The 21,678-nt window shown below is 39.8% G+C and overlaps 1 protein-coding gene across 1 annotated transcript in view; it reads right to left on the reverse strand.

The window, feature by feature from the left end:
* The window catches only part of LOC132394768 (low-density lipoprotein receptor-related protein 1-like), a 1,611,265-nt gene that overhangs the window by 466,084 nt on the left and 1,123,503 nt on the right, over positions 1 to 21,678 (reverse strand). The window contains exons 34-36 of the mRNA XM_059971176.1: positions 7,898 to 8,038; positions 3,546 to 3,671; positions 2,028 to 2,159 (exon numbers count right to left, since the gene is read on the reverse strand). Of these exons, the coding sequence (XP_059827159.1) occupies positions 2,028 to 2,159; positions 3,546 to 3,671; positions 7,898 to 8,038 (399 nt within the window). The remainder of the gene's footprint in view (positions 1 to 2,027; positions 2,160 to 3,545; positions 3,672 to 7,897; positions 8,039 to 21,678) is intronic.

Genomic DNA, 21,678 nt, shown 5'->3' on the forward strand with positions numbered 1-21,678 from the left:
GATAAATTCTTCATGCTGCTCGGAAGTAGTGGTCTTGTCGCACTCTCGTTTCCTCAACATGGTGCACCTAACCTTCATGTATGCCACCTCACTTGCTGTGCTCTTCCAGAATATTGAGTGTATTGCACAAGGATGGTATTCCAATATACACTGAGGCTTAAATTGTTGCCAACAAGCTGCAACCTGTGGAACTGGGAGATAATCTGTCAGCTGTATTCACCACCCCGAAGGATAAAGGTGACTGAATAGGTCATTTCCAGTTGGGCTTCTTTTTGCAGTGACTGTTAATAAGGTAGAATTAAGTCTTAGGAGAGGTGATTAGGAAGTTTGGAAGTTATTTATTTATCTAAAAATACAGCACGGAACAGGCTGTTCCAGCCTAAGGAGCCATACTGCCCAAATTAATCCTATCCTAAATGGGTCAATTTACAAAGACCAATTAGCCTACTTAACCTGTACTTCTTTGGACAATGGGAGGAAACTGGAGCCCCCAGAGGAAATCCATGCATTCACAGGGAGAACATATGGACTCCTTAAAGGGGATGCCAGAATTGAACTCTGAACTGCAATGTCCGGAGCTGTAATAGTGTCACCCTAACTACCACACTACTGTGGCATCTGAGATGACATGGAAATTGGCCTTGTACTTGAGGATGAAGGGCAGGGCTTTGGCAGAGTATATCAATGAAAAAGACAGGGAAAGAAATATATAATAAATGGAACAGTATTTATTGGAATGGAGAAGCAAAGGTTCCATGAAGGTTATGATCATGTATCTTGACCTTGGTGCTGCATGTACTACTTTTTGTTGGATTTTCCATTCGAAGGTGTGGTGTGGTATTGTATGGTATTTCCATAACAGGCTATGATGCAACCAGTCAATATACTCTCCCACTATACAATGTTTTACTGTCAGATTATTTATCTTATTAAGATAAGATAAATAATCTTAGTTCTTTATCGAGATACACTGTGGAATAAGATCTTCTGGCCCTTTCGGTTGCACTACCCCGCAAACCCCAATTTAACCCTAGCTTACTCATGCGAGGATATACAATGATGAATTAACCTATCAGCCGGTACATCTTTGCACTGTGGGAGGAAACCAGAGCACCTGGAAGAAACCCACAGGGTCACCAGGGAGAACATGCAATCTCATTACATCGCTAATCACTACAAAATGGTGCTTTATTTATTAGTCAAGGCATATAATATGAGAGGTGCTGTGGTATAATTTAATCCAAAGTAAGACCACAATATGACTTCTATTTATAATTCTGCTCATTACATTATGGAAAATACACGATTGTAATAGAAGGGATGAAGAAGGGATTTACAAGAATTGTATCAGGAAGGTTTTATCTTTGAGGAATGATCGGATGCACTGCCACTGTTTGCTGTCGAATAGAGGTGGTACTTAATTAAAATCTAGGGTCTTACAGTAAAAAGAAACAACAAATTCTCTGACAAAAAAGTTTAAAGCACGAACAGCAAATATTTAAATTCGAGTGATAATATACAGGCAGGTTGAAATAACAGACCGAACACTTATCTGAATGACAACTGTATGCACCCCATGCTGAGTAACTCTTCCAAGATATTGTTCACTTGTTTAATTTACTTGCAGGTCAGTCAAGGATTTTGACCCCATGTTCAAACAAGGAGAAATAACCATCCAGTAAATAATAGCATTAGTGACATTCTTAGTCAATACATCAATCAAACAGCCACTTATTAACAGCTCTGACACATACAACACATTCAAAAAAGAATCTGTCCAACCATTGCCTCTTGATTTATTTCTACGTTACTTTGGTTTGTTGAAACACAAGACTCCTGCATTTAGAAAACAAAATGAAACAAAACATAAAGGATATACTGAATACTTATTCAGAAATATTGTTGCTTCAGAATTGTTTAACCTATGACTCAATATTATCAAAAGTTATTGATCGTCCAATATTGTTAAACGTATATAAGAATTCATTAATACTTCAATCTCTGACAAATGTGGAAACGGAACAAACCTGCATGGAAGTCTATTCCTACTGTAAGCGATGCCCCCGATATTGGCAGCAAGGCATCTGATCTATCATTGGGTTCCAGTGATATTCCTCGGATTTCTTCATGAACAGAGTACATCAGGAAAGATTCCAAACCTGATAAATAAATTTCTCCACTTTATTTTTTATAGGTAAATTAGAAAGTAAGCTCCTATTTAGTGATATATTTCCTTCTTTTCTTTGATATTCTGCATTCAACATCAGTTCTTGACCTCGAATGATATGAAATAACAGTCAGAGAACAGTTCAAAGCACTGATTGACAACATTTATTCAGTTTTATCCCCTAGCCAATAATAATATGTGATGCAATGTGCTTAACATTTAACATGACCTTGAATCTGTTTTGTTTATTGGTCAGCAGGGAGAAACAAATGATTATGTTAATGGTCTGAATGATTATTTTCATAATACAAACAGATAATTACTAAAAGTCATGCTTTTTATTTTCAAATGCAAGAATGTTTTGATTATTGTTTTATTTTAATAGGAATGTACAGTCATACACAAAGACAAAAAGCTGATTTTGTTTTATTAGGACGTTCCGTGATTAACTTCAATTGCCACAATTGAAAGAGCACAGAATGGAAAACTTACATTAAGTTCAGTAAAGCTTCACAAAGCTGTCTAAAGGTCAACAGTGAAGGAGCAGGTTATCAGCTATAACTATCATCTTTCACAATAGAAATATACAGACCAAAAAAATGAGAAAAATACAACTGCAAAAATATAGGCTTCGATGTAATCAACTGAAACTAAAATGTTTGACTCTGCAGACATTTTAAAGCAAGCTACTTTAAGAACAATATGGCAGTTTGGAAACAAGTCTTAGGTGAAGTAAATATATCCATTTGAATTCCAGAATTAAGTCTGCTCTGCTACCTTTTTTCTATTTTCAGCTGTATGTACTCTAACACTTTAAAGGCTAGCTCTCCACACAAATCATTTTTAAAAAAAACATTAAACATTCAGCTCTCTATAAAAAGAGTTAAGCTGGGAATCTAATCTTGTCAAATCATTTTATAGCAGTGTACCTATCTTTATTTTTATTTCCTTATTTTTTTGAGATACAGTGCAGAATGGGCCCTTTGCGCTGTGCTACCCAGCAACCCTCGATTTAACAATGGCCTAATCATGGGACAATTTACGTTGACTAATTAACCTTCCAAAGGGTATGTCTTTGGACAGTGTAGGATACTGGAACACCCGGAGGAAACCCACGTGGTCAGGGGAAGAACATACAAACTCCTTACAGTCAGCAGCAGGAAATGAACCCGGGTCACTGGTACTGTAAAGCATTGTGCTAACCACTATGTTACCATACCATTTTAGGAATAGTGCTCCATATTGCAAAGAAAAATAGCAGTAAGCATTCGTGAATGACTCTAAATCAGGTTTGACATGACCAGAACAAGGAACTAAGAGAATAATTGAACATCAACTTGAACCAGAATTGGTTCATTCAAATAATGGTAACACTTACCTGCACATGACATTTTGTCCCTGTGCAGTCTATAGCCCACAGTACACTTGCATGTTATTCTTGTTTCTGAGACTGGCAGGCAGAGCTGAGAGCAGCCACCGTTGTTAACACTGCACAGATTAGTACCTAAATGGAGAATATAAAATCAGTTCTCAGGAGCCACCAATCACTTCAGTTAGCTATCTTCTACATGAATAATGAGATTTCTCCTGACTGTACAATGATCTGCGTCAAAGTGATTGATGAAAATAACTGCATTCGAAGCAGGAACTGAAATATCTCGTGTAAGAACTCAGAAAAGCGCACTTTGTTAGAATAATGAAACATTAAATCAAACAGCAGTAATGGTATCAGCCTATCTGTTGTTCAAATTTATGATGATTGTCCTGCCGTGGTTATGCTCTGTTTTGCTGCATCTTGACCCTTCTGCCTCACAGTATAAATTCTTGTAGAGGTACTTACAGTTTAGTTCTCATCAGGTACATAAAAAAGTGCAAATTAGTGGAGAATAAAGTCATGTGGGAATAAATGTTAAATGTTAGATGTTAAATATTTTCTCATTACCTTGTTTGGACCTACCCAACCTTTCAGACTCAAATAGTTTATTTCCCATAAAGAAATATACAAATTTTCCATCACTAGACGTAGCTAAACCTATTTTCCTCTAAATGTAGACTTCTCAAAGCAAGAATATTATTACTTAGAAAAACTGAACTAAGTATCAAGCCAATGTCCCTTCTTGAAATGTTTTGCAGAGTTTCTGCATCTTGAGTTTGGGTTTTTCAAGAAATCAATCTATATAACACACACTAAATGTTGGAAGGACTCAGCATGTCAGGCCTCATCAATGGAACCCATTCATCTCCTCCCTCATCTTCATTCAGGACTCCAACAGTCTTTCCAGGTGAGACAACACTTCACCTGTGAGTCTGTCAGGGATGGCTACCATATCTGCTGCAACCGATGCAGCTTCCTCTATATCGTTGAGACCTGACATAGTCTGTGGAACCATTTTGTCAAACAGTTTTGCTCCATCCACAACAAACAGGATTTCCTGGTGGCCAACCATTTTAATTCCAATCCATATTCCTTGTTGGTCCATAGCCTCATCTACAGCCACAATGAAACCGCTCTGAGGTTGATGGCGCGGCTCTTCAGATTTCGATGGCATAGCATCTATCCTGGTGGCCTGAAAATTGTTTTCTCTGACTTCCAGTAATTTTTCCCACTCCTCCTTCCCTTGTCTTCCATTTCTCACTCTGACTCCTCTCTTATCTCTTCTTTCTCCTGATCCGCTTATCACCTCCCCCGGCACTCCTCCTCTTTCTCTTTTCCTGATGATTTCCAGTCCTATCAGATTTCTTATTCTTCAGCCCTTTATCCTTTCCACCTATCACCTCCCAGCTTCTCACAACATCCCCTCCCTCTCACCAACCTACCCTCCCCCTCACTCATTACCTTCTAGCTTGTATTCCTTCCCCTCTTTGCACCTGCTTACTCTGGCTTCTTGCCCTTCCCTAGCTTCAATAAATTTGTGCCCATCTCAAAACTTAGCACCTGCATTGTAGCTCCCAAGCAAAAGAAAAAAAAAACAAATTGTTGGAGGAACTCAGTGGGTCAGGCAACATCTGTGGAAGGAAATAGACAGATTGTATGTCAAATTGAGACTATTCAACTGTACTTGAGGATGGAGGGAAAATGGCCAGCATAGGGGGGTGAAAAGGGTTGAAGGAAGAGCTGGCAAGTGATAGATTGATATAAGAAAGAGGAATGTGATAAGTAGACAAAGGAGTTGAATGGAAATATGAAAATAACTGGGAGGTGATAGAGCAACAAAGGGCTCTAAATGTTGGAATCTGATAGAAAAATGGTGGAGCATGTAAGCCGAGACACAAGGAAGGGTGGGCAGATAGAAACAGTCAGGAACTCCGTGTGAGATGGGCAGATTGTGTGGGTGAAACACAGCAATAAGGAGCTCATGGGTCTGGGTGCGTGTTGGAGGAACTAGGTAAACTAAAAGGACAGAGAATATGGACAGACAGGAAGCAAGTTGTTAGAAATTGGAGAAATCAATTTTCATTTGTAATTCACAGCATGTCCATTTTACAATCATACTCTTCTGCCTCAGTCCAACAAAATTCACAATTACCATTTTGTTCAAATTTCTCTGTAGCCTTGCTTCTTACCTCTACAAGATCCTCACACTCTAATATAATCCAAAATGTATTTTCTCTCAGTTTTGATCCTTGTAGACTCTTCATATCATTTGTTTACCACAGATGGCAGAATGCTCAAATGCATAGATCCCATTCTGGAATTTTCTTCGTAAGACTCCCGTCCTCACCCTCCTCCATTAAATCTTCACTAAATCTATGTCCTTTATCAAGAATATAGACATCTACCTCAGTGGTTCCTTATGTGACCTACTATCAACTTAGTCTGATAACCTTAATGTGCAGAGTTTGAGATATTAGCTACATTAAAATCTGAAACAAAAAAACACAATTTATATACACATCATTACCATAGTCTAAATTTGGTTTAAAATTACAATGCGTAGGACTTACACCATTGGGACTATGTACTATACACTTTGGAATAAGATTATTTGTAGGTTTCTTGCTTATGCCATGCATTGTTCTCTTTTGGAAAAATATCCTTTGTTGCCAATGGGTCTATACTCGGTACCTCCCTGTCCAATAGTTCAGTGAATACCTTCAGCAGAAGGATTGTAATGGTTCAAGACGTCAATTCACCATCAGTTTCTGAAGTGTATGTAGGATGGACAATTGATGCTGAACTTTCTGCTATTGCGCAGATATCTAAAAATGAATGTGTACAAAATAATTCACACTGAACCAAGCAGGTTTCCCAGCTAGAAATGATAGTCACAGAGCCACACAGCATGGAAACAGGCCCTTTGGCCCAACTGTCCAAAAAAGGGCCCATCTAAGCTAGTCCCACTTGCCAACTTTTGACCCATAATTTTCCTTTCCAAATACCTGCTGAACTGTAGTTATTGTACCTACCACAACCTTTTCTTCTGGCAACTGATTCCACATACATACCACACTTGTGTAAAAGATTGCCCCTTAATTTCCTCTTAAATCTTTCCCCTCTCACCATAAACCCATGCCCTCTAGCTCTTAATTTCCCAGCCTGGGATAAAGACTTCATGCATTCATTCTATTTATACCCATCTTGATTTTATACCCCTCTATAGGATCACCTCTTAGTTTCCTATACTGTCAGGAAACAACACGAGAAATTATGGAATATTCACTGTCATCTGATAGATTTAAAATAAATGGAGACATCAGGTGTTTTGATCACCATAATTAAACACTTAACAAACATTGTTAGGAAAATAGTGAAGTTATTTGGTAGGATTTGAGATTGTAACATTAAAAATGATAAAGCTTAGCTTTATTTGTCACATGTACATTGAAATATACAATGAAATATGTCGTTCTGCATCACGAACTAACACAGTACAAGGACAATGCTGGGTGCACCCAGCAAATGTCGCTGAGTTTCCAGCATGCTCACAACACACTGACCCTAATCCTAACCTTTCAAATGTGGGAGAAAACCCATGCAGTCATGAGGAGAATGTATAAACTCCTTACAGACTACGCAGGAATCTAACCCCGAACAATAATCTTTGTGCTAACGGCTCCACTGGCAGTGAAAGGTATGAGCAGTAAGAAGTAAAAGAAGGTTCCATTGGTGCCTTTTCTAGATACTTCATCATCTATCATTTCTTCCAGTTTTCTAACTTGCTGGATAAACTAGTGATAAATACATTTAGAACTGCTATTAGTAAACTTTGAAAAGATCTGTATGAAATTCCTTTTTAAAGTGTAAATACTGGTTGAGAAATTAATTGCTATTCAGTAGGACTAACTGTGCAATAAGCACAATCACACTTTGCTTCTGAAATTTATTCAGAGTATAACAGTGAAGTGACTATACACCTTGTTGACATCTGGTATTCAGGAAATTTTTAGATAAACATGTATAGAATATGACTAGTTTTCATCTGATGATTCAGATGGTCTCCAAAATAATCGGGTGAGTGTTTTCAAAACTTTCCTCTTTTGTTGTCTTTGTCTTTAACCTAATGAACATTGATAGCTTTTCCTTACTTTAGATTATAAACAAGTCCACATCTGCCAGATACAGGTTTAACAAACTAATTCTTGTAATACTTTAACCCTCAGGCAAAGCTTCTGAGTTTTGGAGTTAATCGTTTATTGAATAACTCACTGGAGCATCCTGCCCCTATGGAAAACAATTGGTTTCTGCTCCACCATCTGCAGTATAAAGATACTCTTCAGCTTTCTTCTTACCTTGTTGAGTCTCTTTTCCATAGACTTTCATATAAAGTACAGTTGCGATATTTTTCCTCATGACCACAGGCTCCGTACCGTCCTCTTTGTTGCACATTCCAATCCATCCAGACGCCTGATCAGCCCACCAGAGCTTGTCTCCTTCAAAAACAGTTAGATCACCTCTTTAGATGAAAGTTTTTATACTACTTTCTCAATTAAATTATAATTTTACCTTAGAAACAAAAATGAGAAGTCATTTTATTACAATAATATGTTAATTAAGTTATTAACAATCCTAGCTTTAAAAATTTCATCCCTGTTTTCAAATACCCCCAAGGCCTCAGTTTCTTAATTCTATGATCAACTCCAATATTTTTTGCATTTCAAGACATCAGTGCTTCCTTAACTCTAGTTGTGGGCTCTAGGCTCACTTTAAAAGGACTCTTCATTTCATGCTCTGAATATTTGTTGCTTTTTCACTTACTATTTTTTTCTTTCTGTATTTGTATATTTTCTTGTCTTTTGCACGCTCGTTAAATGCCCAAGTTGATGCAGTCTTTCATTGATACTATTATGGATTTTTGAGTATGCCCACAAGAAAATGAATGTCAGCGATGTATATAGTGTTACGAACCCTGTAACTGGGTGTCTTACCAGCAAAGATAGGAGTAGCCGTTGAAGTCTGATGATACTATTTTTAACAGTATTTATTAGTAAAAATACACAAAACTAATATCAATGCAAATATACAGAAAATATACATCATCAATACCAAACCTAAAAGTGCGGGTATAATAATAATCAATAAGAAATAAGCTCTATCGTTGTCTAGGAGATAATGAATTGTCTGATGGAAATATAAAATTCAGTTCATTCATACAGGCTTCAGTCGTTGTTGATCGCTGTGTTGCAATTGTTGGAGAGAGTGAGTGAGAGAGAGAGAGAGAGAGAGAGAGAGAGAGAAAGCAGTAACAGCTATTAACTTGCTGACCTTCCTTGTTATGATCTTGATTCATATCCATCCTTTAGCGAGACTGTTCCGCGGAGGACTTGTCACCCAGGCAAGGGTTGACACGCACACAAGCCCCCTCACTGATCTCGTAGCGTTTCTCCTGGTGTGTCTGAGGGGTGTTTCCCCAGACACTACTTTTATCCCTACTCACAGGGTCTCAGATGTCAATCAGGTTGGGATGATGCAATCCCTCAACCAGACCACTCTGGCTGTACCCTGTGGGGTTTCAATGAATAGTACAGTACTCAATACACAATTCTTCCTTCAAGAGACAATAGCAGTAATCCCTCTCTTTGTCAATAGGAGACATTCCACCTTGTTGTGTATTCTGCGTTGTCTCTCTCATCACTGACATGATGTGTATCTCTCTCATTTCCTGGGTATCAGACCTGCAATAATAGTGATCTTGCGATTCTCAAAAAGTGGGGGGGGGGGGGGACTTTGCGCCCTTCATTCGTAACACCCCCATCCTTCTAAGGATTTTTACCACAGGGAAAAATTAACTACAACAGAGTCTTACAGAATTTCAGAATCTAACACAATACAAAAGAGTTTTTTTTCCACTACAGAGTAATACAGTTATACATTCAATTCAGCACCTAAACAGTTAGTGATTACATTGTCACTTCCTTTAATATCTTAATATCTTGTACCTTAATAAATTCCTGTAGCATCAGACTCCAATTTAATAACCACCCATTTTTATTCCTTTTATTCAGCAACAAAACTAAAGAGTTGTGATCTTAGCTTACATGGATATTACAAAAGTTTATGCAAATACTAATCTTTATTTTACTTTCAAACCTAACAGTCAATCTTCCATGGTGTTGTGTTTATTAGTTACATGCTTTGTCGAAATCCCTTAAAACCAGATCCTGTTATATAAAGTGTCATTTTTTTTAACCTTCACCTGTTTTCCACTTAACTCCCACGTGGCCAGCTTGCTTACCAGTGTGGAATAGGCTTTCACATACTCCTTTCATAGGAGTTACTTTATCAACTATGTTTTCCAAACTTAGCCCATCTTCTGAACTTCCACACAATTCTTTCTTTTAAGCAAGTCGTTAGTTTTATCTTCAGGACCCTTCATTCTATTAGTTTTCAGTTTAATATCTGCAAGCGATCCCTCTTTGTCCAAACAACATTTCAAATTCTGCCTCTTCACAGCACACCCTTGAATAACATTAGCGGGTGGGGCACCTTTACATTCCAACTCAAACTGTAATTGATTCGCAGGCACCTTGGTAACAAGCCACTGTTCCTTCAGCCTGGTTACTGCTTCTGACACCAATCCAGACTTTAAATTTTCTTCATTCAATTTAGGAACTACACTTTTGCTTTCCCTTCAATAATAATATCCACATCACCACCTTTTATCTCCTCACTAACTTTTAACACACCTTCGAACACAAACAACTGGGAATTCTCACTTCCCACTAGTACCAAGGTTAGCCCTTTCTTCACTGAACCAAGTCCATCTGACACACAAGGAGTACATTCCCTTTTAACTGAATCAGATACCTCAGACTTTTCCTGAGTTTCATTACAAGGTTCAGTACCATGTGCATCCACATCTTGAACACACTCAAACGGGACTTCTGCCTCTTAATACCTGTTAATACCTGTCCCCTTTTCAAATTCTAAATTCCCCTGATCCTCCCAGTTACTCTCTGGACAACTCACTTCTGGAGTAAACTCAACCCTGCGGGTTAAAACAACCTCATCTGCTAACCCAGCAGACTCCTTCAAGGTAATGGCATCCTTTTCATCTAGGACTGCCCTGATTTCATTATCGGGAACACAGTTAGAATTTTCAACTTCTTCAAACAGTTCTGTCAAGCCAGACAGATCATCCATGTCCAGCCCTGGACCTTCTAACAGCCTTATCTGTTTCTCATTTTTACTCCGTGCCTCTATAAATTTCCTCCTGGCTAAGGGTAGGTCTACCTCCTCTCCTTTACTCTCTTTCTCCTCCCTGCTCTCCGTTTTACCACCCTCTAACCCGTCTTGGCACAGGGTCGGTAAAAACGTCTCAGCCAAATCAACACTGGACTGATTTAAACTGGTCTCTTTCTCAGCTGCCTTTCTCGACATGTTGTGAGTGATTACGCATGCAGGATAGATCTTGGAACCTAGGGGTGGGTCCTCAACACTTACAGACTTGCTCATCAGCTTCATTACTGACCAAAAGTCACCACCTGCTAAATCATTACCAAGAAAGACATCCACGTCTTCTCTCAGGAATTCTGATCGCACCCCTATTTCAACTGGTCCAGATACCAGATCACAATTTACAATGATCCTATGCAAAGGTACAGCTTCTGTCCCTTCTCCTATGCCTCTCAAAGCTACCTCTCCAGTCTCAGGACCAAAATTTAGTACCTTTCTGAGAATCAATGACATCTCAGCTCCAGTATCTCTCCAGATCCACACTGGGACTGGAGTTTCTCCCTCTTTCACAGACACGGTCCCTTCTGAAATAAATTTCTCACACCCCTCTCGTATTCTATCTACCTGGGGCTTTCTCATCGATTTACTGATCAACACAATACACCCTGTAGGGACTGCTGCTTTCCCTTTTCCTGTCTCCTTCCTCAGAGCAAAGCACTTAGATGCAATATGACACACCTTTCCACAATTAAAACAGGTCAAGCCAAGAACCCTTCTGCCATCTTGCCTTTCTTCCTCCTTATTTTTACCACCAGCTCCTGGCTGAATTTCTACCTCATCCAGTGGGCTTTGTCTACCATTCCTATGGTCTTCCTGGTAACTCTTATTTGAGGAAAACTTTGTCTTGTGGGTTCGGGCATATTCATCTGTGAACCTGGCAAATTTGGATATGGACTTATTCTGCTTCTCGTTCAAATACATCCAGATATCATCCAAAACGCAACCTTTAAATTCCTCAATCAGAATCAACTCCCTGAAATGCCGAAAATCCTCTTCTACCCTTTCAGCCGCACACCAACGATCCAAGAGCACACCCTTCTCATAGGCAAACTCTGCATACGTCTGACTCCACACTTTCTTTAAATTTCTGAACTTTTGTCTATAGGCCTCAAGTACCAATTCATAGGCCTGAAGAATGGTCTGTTTTACTTCCTCGTAATCCTCATACTCCTCCTCCTCCACAGACAACGCCACATATGCCCATTGTGCCTTCCCTTTTAACACACTTTGTAACAACGCCAACCACTGAGCTCTGAGCCACTTCTGATTCACTGCAATATTTTCAAAATGCAAGAAATAACTATCAACATCCGTCTCCTCGAACGGAGGTACTAACCTAAACTCCCGACTAAAATTAAACTGCTCCTCTCGGTCATCCCCTTGGACCCTTCTCTCTTGACATAACTTCTCCATGTCCAGCTCATGCTGCCTCTGTTTCTCCTTCTCCTCATACTCCCTCTGCTTTTCAGCCCTTTCCTTCTCCTTTTCAGCTGCTTCCAGCTCTTTTAACATAATTTCTTGCTCCCTCTGCTTTTCAGCTCTTTCCATCTCATTTTCAGCTGCTTCCAGTTGTTTTAACTTAATTTCATGTTCCAACCTTATTTTTTCCAACTCTAACTGAGCCATCCCGATAGCTGGTACCTTTGCAGGGATCTGTTCTACTACCTCAGCCAAAAACTCATTCTTCTCAATATAATGCTGTGTTACGGCCCTCCGAATCTCCCACTTATTCATTGCCAACCTCATCTCTGCGAGATTTAGTCCTTTCACAATATTTATCAAGTCCATCTTTGTGGCAGCCTCTAGCGCCTCCGGAGTTGGGTTTTTCATATATTTGTCTACGTCCATCTTTGCTGGTTTCCCATCTGGCTATCCATGCAACCAGATCCAAGTTTGGACTTAAAAGCCTGATTTACTGGCCCTCCAATTTGGTATCAAATCTCGAGACGAGGCCCCAAGTTGTTATGAACCCCATAACTGGGTGTCTTACCAGCAAAGATAGGAGTAGCCGTTGAAGTCTGATGATACTATTTTTAACAGTATTTATTAGTAAAAATACACAAAAATAATATCAATGCAAATATACAGATAATATACGTCATCAATACTAAACCTAAAAGTGCGGGTATAATAATAATCAATAAGAAATAAGCTCTATCGTTGTCTAGGGGATAATGAATTGTCCGATGGAAATATAAAGTTCAGTTCGTTCATACAGGCTTCAGTCGTTGTTGATCGCTGTGTTGCAATTGTTGGAGAGAGAGAGAGAGAGAGAGAGAGAGAAAAAGCAGTAACAGCTATTAACTTGCTGACCTTCCTTGTTACAATCTTGATCCGTATGCATCCTTTAGCGAGACCGTTCTGTGGAGGACTTGCCACCCAGGCAAGGGTGGACACACACATAAGCCCGCTCACCGATCTTGTAGCATTTCTCCTGGTGTGTCTGAGGGGTGTTTCCCCAGACCCTACTTTTATCCTCACTCACAGGGACTCAGATGTCAATCAGGTTGGGATGATGCAATCCCTCAACCAGTCCACTCTGGCTGCCCCGAGGGGTTTCAATGGATAGTACAGTACTCAATACACAATTCCTCCTTCAAGAGACAATAGCAGTAATCCCTCTCTTTGTCAATAGGAGACATTCCATTTTGTTGTGTATTCTGCATTGTCTCTCTCATCACTGACATGATGTGTATCTCTCTCATTTCCTGGTTATCAGACCCACAATAATAGTGATTTTGTGATTCTCAAAAGGGGGGAGGTGACTTTGCTCCCTTCATTCGTAACAAATATGTACATTGATCATAAATTTAATTTGAACTTTGAACTTCGTTAGTTCTATATATAATCACTTTATTATTCATTTGCCAGGCCCTAGGTTCTGAAGATGGCCCACTGCACACTTATTGGAGTTTAGAAGGATGGTGGGGTAAGAACTGATTGAAACCTACTGAATCAGAATTGACAAACGTCCCTTTAGAAGAGAGATGACAGGGAATTTATTTAGCCAGAGGATGGAGAAGTGTAGAATTCAATGACACAGCTGGCTGTGGAGACAAAGTCAATGGGTATATTTAAACTCAAAGTTGTTAGGTTCTCGCTCAGTATGGGTATCAAAGGTTACAGGGAGAAGGAAAGAGAATGGGATTGATAGGGAAGATAAATCAGCCGTGATCTAATGGCAGTGTAAACTCAATGGGTTGAATAGCCTCTTCGTCTTCGTCAGCTCAATGAATTCTTTCACAGCTGAGTAACGATTTCTTACTGTGAATACTGGGTAATCTCATCTGGATGTAGTTCTGCTGTTGAACTCCATGTGGAATTTAGTCACTAACAAACTGATATATTTGACAACACACACAAAGTGCTTGAGGGACTTAGCAGATCAGGCACCATCTATTAAGAAGAATAAACAGTCGACCTCTCAGGTCGAAACTCCTTGTCAAGACTAGAAAGGAACAGAGTAGAAGCAAGAATAAGAAGGTGGGGCGGGGGGACAGGAAGTACAAGCTGGTAGGTGATAGATGAGAGCAGGCGAGGTGCAAGGTGTGATGAAGTGAGAAGCCAGGAGGTGATAAGTAGAAGATGTAGAGGACTGAAGAAGAAGTGATTTGAGGGGGGAGGACAGTGGTCCAAAGGACGGAGAAGGAGTACCAGAGTGAGATGTCGAATGGGCAGGATGAGAAGGGAAAGATGGAGAATAACCAGAATAGAGAATGGAGAAAGACAGACGGAAGAGGGAGAGAAGTTACAAACATTCTGATTCTTTCAATGAGTTAGGAATTCTGTATTTGACAATCCATGCAGCGCTAGCCAGAACTCACTGCCATTTAGAATGTTACATATTAGCAAGTCTGTTCATAATGAACAGCAAAATTCAGAATGTATATAAATGCAAATACTTGTCATGTCCATGGACTCTTTTGCTTACTGTTTACTTAGAGAAATAAGGCTAGCATCAAAACTTAACTATTTTGTTCATTACAGACAATATGAATCTGCAATGCTGGGTACGACAATGTATCGAAAGTTGTATCATAAGCACACTTTTAAGGCAATTCAAATACTATTGCAGTTGATTTCAAAAATATGTATCTGAGGTTGAAAAATGAATTTTGCACTTACATTTTTTATAAATAACAGTCAAACAAATGAGCATATGGATTTGAGTGGATACTATGATGATAATGGTGCTATACATATTTATTTCAAATTTCACAACATATATTTCATGACATATGTGAGTGATGATAAACATTATTTTGATATGGGTCTCTATTGTGGACTGAGAGTGGGAAGGAGGCAGGGAGAGGGAGATTATGATTGGGAAAAGAAGAAAGGAATGAATAGGAAGCTGGAAGAGCCAGAGACACATTCTGTAATAATCAATAAACCATTTGTTTAGAATCAAATTACCTTGCCTGGTGACTCAGGACTAGATGTGTCTGCACCCATGATACTAATTCCCCCATGCCAGCACTCTTTCTCTGCCACCTAACCCACACCCCTCCCATGGCATTCCACCTTCACCATTACCAACATTCTTTGCTCCCGCCGGAATTCCAATCTTGCTTTTCAGTCTTCATTGACAAATACAGCACTGTTCAAACATCTAAGGCTCCCTGACTATATATACATCCCTAAGACCTCTGCACAGTATTAGATATCAGTATCAGAATCAGAATCAGGTTTATTATCACTGGCAAGTGTTGTGAAATTTGTTAACTTAGCAGCAGCAGTTGAATACAATACATAAGATAGAAGAAAATAAATAAATAAACTACACCATGCGCATATATTCAATGGATTAAAAAACATGCAAAAACAGAAATAATATTTAAAAAGTGAGGTAGTGTTCACGGGTTCAACGTCCATTTAGGAATCGGATGGCAGAGGGGAAGAAGTTCTTCCTGAGTCGCTGAGTGTGTGCCTTCAGGTTTCTGTACGTCCTACCTGATGGTAACAGTGAGAAAAGGGCTTGCCCTGGGTCCTGGAGGTCCTTAATAATGGAGGCTCCCTTTCTGAGACATCGCTCCCTGAAGATATCTTGGGTACTTTGTAGGCTAGTACCCAAGATAGAGCTGACTAAATTTACAACCCTCTGCAGCTTCTTTTGGTCCTATGCAGTGGCCCCTGCATACTAGACAGTGATGCAGCCTGTCAGAGTGCTCTCCACGGTACATCGATAGAAGTTTTTGAGTGTTTTTATGGACATACCAAATCTCTTCAAACTTCTGATGAAGTATAGTTGTTGTCTTGTCTTTATAGCTGCATCAATATGTTGGGACCAGGTTAGGTCCTCAGAGATCTTGATACCTAAAAACTTGAAACTGCTCACTCTCTCCACTTCTGATCCCTCTATGAGGATTGGTGTGTTTTCCTTCATCTTACACTTCTGGAAGTCCACAATCAGCTCTTTCGTCTTACTGATGTTGAGTGCAAGGTTGTTGCTGTGACACCACTCCACTAGTTGGTATTTCTCGCTCTTGTACGTCCTCTCGTCATCACCTGAAATTCTACCAACAATGGTTGTATCATCAGTAAATTTGTAGATGGTGTTTGAGCTGTGCCTAGCCACACAGTCATGTGTATATAGGGAGTAGACAAGTGGGCTAAGCTTACACTCTTGATGTGCAGAAATATTGATCGTCAGTGAGGAGGAGATATTATCACCAATCTGCACAGATTGTGGTCTTCAGGTTAGGATGTCAAGGATCCAATTGCAAAGGGAGATACAGAGGACCCAGTTCTGTAACTTATTAATCAGAATTGTGGGAATGATGGTATTAAATGCTGAGCTATCATTGATGAACAGCATCCTGACATGGGGGTACTGTTCGGGTAATCTTCGGCCGTATGAAGAGCCATTGAGATTGGGTCTGCCGTTGACCTATTGTGGCAATAGGAAAATTGCAATGGGTCTTGGTTCTTGCTGAGGCATGAGTTCAGTCTTGACCAACCTCTCAAAGCATTTCATCACTGTCGATGTGAGTGCTACTGGGCGATAGTCATTAAACCAGCTCACCTTATTCTTCTTAGGCACTGGTATAATTGTTGCCTTTTTGATGCAAGTGGGAACTTCCACCCATGGCAGTAAAAAATTGAAAATGTCCTTGAATACTCCGGTCAGTTGGTTGGCACCAGTTTTCAAAGCCTTACCAGGTACTCTGCCAGGGCCTTCTGCCTTGGGAGGGTACATCCTTTTTGAATACAGTCTAATATCGACCTCCCAGACAGGTTTGCCAGGTGCAGCAGGGATTTTCACAACTGCTGTTATATTCTTCCTTTCAAAGCAAGCATAGAAGGTGTTGAGTTCATATGGTAGTGAAGCATCACTGCCATTCATGCTATTGGGTTTTGCTTTGTTGTGAGTAGTGTCTTGCAAATCCTGCCAGCTGTGGTAAATCCAATGTCACCTCCAACCTCATTCGAAATCATCTCTTCGCTCTTAAGATAGCCCTCCACAAGTTACTGTACACCTGGTTTTCTAGTACATACCTGGGTCACCAGATTTGAATGCCACAAATTTAGCCTTCAGATATATTGTATACTGGTTATTTTCAGGTCAGATATTTCCTCGTTGTAACAAGGTACAAGTCAGAAGGCAGAATCTGGCTAGACCTTTGGATTCTGAAAGCAATGACTTGGCCTCAGAAATTCTGGTGCTCGGGACTTGATGTACTACTCCCCTGACAGAGTTTGACAGAAAGAAAAGCTAAGGGTTCAGTTTTATCTTTGGCTAATGTGAGGATTTTCATCAGTTTAAAAAAAAATCGCTGATCTTCAGAAAACAAATACATTTATGGTTTCAAAGATCAAACAAGTTTTAAGAATGGAAAAGTAATCATGATCTCATTTTCAAGTCACTATGATTAAATAAATATTTGTATTTTAAAATAAATAAATTACTGCTCTCTGTATCCCAAACCATGAATGAAAAGGAGTCCCTAACCTTTACCAGGTCGCATCTGTTGTAGGAGCTGATTAATGATTTCCCACAAGCCTGATCTCTACCATTATCTTCTGCTGGTATGCATCTCTAGTTATGCTAACAAAAGTAAAGCCACTGTCCAACATCAGCACCATTTTAACCATAAACTCTGGAAACATTTCCCAACTTTTATCCCACTCTTAGCATCAATGTTCAGCCATATTCAGTGAACTTCACAGAAAGGTTTTCTCTGCTCTTCCCACCATCTCCCCACTACCCCGCAACCCCCCCTCCCCCAGCCCTACACTCCTTATCTCAGTAGAAGTCTTTTATATCAATATGATATTTCCATTTTCTGTCAAGAAACTCTTGCAGCTTCTCAGAGATTGCCAATTTAGTAATAATTAGTGTCATATTACACTGTGCTTCATGGACTTGAGCCCATTTGGAACTCGGTCAAACTCATTACTCTTATAACCCTCACAGCAGCCAGAGAAGACAGATTTTTATTGCTTCATTCTAGGCTTGATCTGTGTGAAATTTCTGAGGTGGAGATATAATACATTACAAGAATGAAATTATGTATTTTACCACGATTTGCATTGATCTCAAGCCTCCATACACAAGATCAAACTATCATACAGGTACAAAAATGAATGAGAAAGTAATTGTTACATCATTATATCTTCTCAATAAGACACACAGATTCCTTGCACAAAACACACGTAAGTAAGAGTAGCTCTGCTTTGCACACAATTCAAGCGAGTTTAAGAATTTCAGAATCTACGTACAAGAAGTCAATGCAAAACAGAATATGCATATGTAGCAAAAGAGACTTTGAACATTTTCACGCCTTCCCTGAATTCCAACTTTATTTTCTCTTAATATAAATACCATATAGAAACAATAGAGACAGTGCAAACATAATAAACAAGGGATGGTACCAGTAAAGATTTTGAAGTGTTCGGATGAATTGAAAATGTGAGGACTTGTATCCTGCATGCAACAAAAGACAGAGATTTCCAACAGATGTCTTTAAAAATGTACATTGAACAGAGTAGATGCAGACGGAATCTGTCACTTTGGGGAACAGCCAAGATTAATTACCATAAATTAAAGTTATCTACTGATAGGTCCAAGAGGAGAAAGTTCTTTGCTTTGTGATTGATTGGAATGCTGAGGCACTGGTACTTTCAAAAGAACTCAAGATGTGTCTGAAAGCAGAAAAGAAAGAGAAAAGCAAACAGCAGAGGACTGTGGCTCGGGCACGTGGAACATCAGAATTTAAAGATGCAGTCAAGTGGCCTGCCTGTGTGCTTGCATTTTTCTCAGTTTGAGTTTTTCTGCTGAATGACTAGCTGGCTTGAATACTATCGAAACAGTTTTAGAATAGTTCAGAAAAGCCATATATGAATTTAAATTAATTTCAATTTTAAAATTTTAAAGCAATTATTTACAGCCTGGCAACCAAGAGGGTCTAAGACCAGAGAGCACAGTCTCAGGATATAGGGACATCCATTTAGAACAGAGATGAGGAGGAATTTCTTTAGCCAAAAGGTGGTGAACCTGTGGAGTTCTTTGCCACTGACAGCTATAGAGGCCAAGTCACTGGTTTAAGATGGCATTGGTGAAACTCAATCACTGCTTGCTGATGGCAAATCAAACAAAGAAGACAACTAAATACTTCAATAATTACACTTTTTCTGCAAAATGATCACTGCAAACAATAGACTGTAACTTCCCTCTTGGAGTTGAATTTTTGAACTGCCTGTAAGACCTGGCATTCTTGTAGTTGAGAACTGAAGTCTCGAAGGTGCAGGACATCTGTAGCATGGTGTGTTCGGCTGAATCAAGGCAGTGGGCTCCAGGATGCAGAGCAGGGAATGAGCTAATGTTTGGACATTCCTGGAGTGAACTTGGCGATTCGATTCAGAAGAACTGAGGCAAAGCAAGTGAAGGCGATGCAGTGTCGAAGCAGTAGGGCCTGGACTCGGGCCTGAGAGTGAGGAAAGACCCAAGGCTTGATTGATTAAAGTACCGAGTTGAACTAGCAAAGTTGGATACGGGCCGAATTAAGGTGATGGGGTACCAGCCCAAGAGAGTATCAAATTGGCAGGGTCTGTGTCCAAGTCTGAGTGCAAGGTCCAGACAATTTAAGCCAGATTGTACAGGACAAGGTGTTGGGGCCGGAGGTGAGGCAAAGCATGAGCCAGTTCAAATCACTGAGCCAGTTCGGATTGCTGGTCCGTGAGGCTTAATTATCTCTGCACCAAACTGTGGCAGAGCTTGCAACCATCACAGTGTGGACTCACTTTTGTGAACTTCAGTTCTGAATGCCTTTTGCTTACAGTTATAACATAGAACATAGAACAGTACAGGCTCTTTGGCCCACAACGTTGTGCCGACCCTGTAAACCCTGCCTCCCATATAACCCGCCCCCACCTTAAATTCCTCCATATACCTGTCTAGTAGTCTCTTAAATTTCACTAGTGTATCTGCCTCCACCACTGACTCAGGCAGTGCATTCCACACACTAACCACTCTCTGAGTAAAAAACCTTCCTCTAATATTCCCCTTGAACATTCCTCCCTTTACCTTAAAGTCATGTCCTCTTGTACTGAGCAGTGGTGCCCTGGGAAAGAGGTGCTGGCTGTCCACTCTGTCTATTCCTCTTAATATCTTGGACACCTCTATCGTGTCTCCTCTCATCCTCCTTCTCTCCAAAGAGTAAAGCCCTTAATCTCTGATCATAATCCATACTCTCTAAACCAGGCAGCATCCTGGTAAAACTCCTTTGTACCCTTTCCAATGCTTCCACATCCTTCCTATACTGAGGCGACCAAAAATGGACACAGTACTCCAAGTGTGGCCTAACCAGAGTTTTATAGAGCTGCATCATTACCTTACGACTCTTAAACTCCATCCCTTGACTTATGAAAGCTAACACCCCATAAGCTTTCTTAACTACCCTATATAACTGTGAGGCAGCTTTCAGGGATCTGTGGACATGTACCCCCAGATCCCTCTGCTCCTCCACACTATCAAGTATCCTGCCATTTACTTTGTACTCTGCCTTGGAGTTTGTCCTTCCAAAGTGTACCACCTCACATTCCACTGGGTTGAACTCCATCTGCCACTTCTCAGCCCACTTCTGCATCCTATCAATGTCCCTCTGCAATCTTATTGTTTGCAGGTTTTCTTTCTCTCTGCATGTTGGGTGTTAGACAGTCTTCTTTTGCTTTATTAGGTTTTATTGGGCTTCTTTGTTTTGCAGTTGCCTGTAAGAAGACATATCTCAAGGTTGTATAAAGTATGCATACTTTGATAATAAATGCACTTTAACTTGATATTTAAAGTGGTGGTTGATAGGTTCTTGATTAGTCAGGGTGTCAAAGGTTACAAGGGGAGTGTGGGCGAATGGGCCTGAGAAGGATAATAAATCAGCCATGCTGGAATGGCAGAGCATACTCAGTGGGCCAAATAGCCTAAGTCTACTTCTAAGTCTTATGGTCTTATGTTAAGAAATTAGAATTCCTATTTTTTATGATCTATGATCTTTTGTTAAGCAATAAGGATATCTGTTAATTAGCTGAGATTTTTATATCATTATTTAGAGTACACGCAGCAATTATCCCTCTGCAAATGAAGTCCTGAATAAATTGAAATAGTCATGTTCAGACTGCGTCAGATTTGTTTCATCCTTATCCCTTGGTTGCAGAATAGCTTTGTGCTGTGGCAATAATATTAATTGGACAATTAGAACTAGATAAAGATGCACACTGGCTAGCACAAATTCAACTGTGACACCAAACCACTTATCATTAAATACACTTTGTGTAAAGTTATGAGCAAGGAACCAATTTTTGATGGATCATTAGTTTCTATTTATGGTTTTATTATATGACT

The sequence above is a fragment of the Hypanus sabinus genome, chromosome 5, assembly GCF_030144855.1.
Source record: "Hypanus sabinus isolate sHypSab1 chromosome 5, sHypSab1.hap1, whole genome shotgun sequence".
NCBI lineage: Eukaryota > Metazoa > Chordata > Chondrichthyes > Myliobatiformes > Dasyatidae > Hypanus > Hypanus sabinus.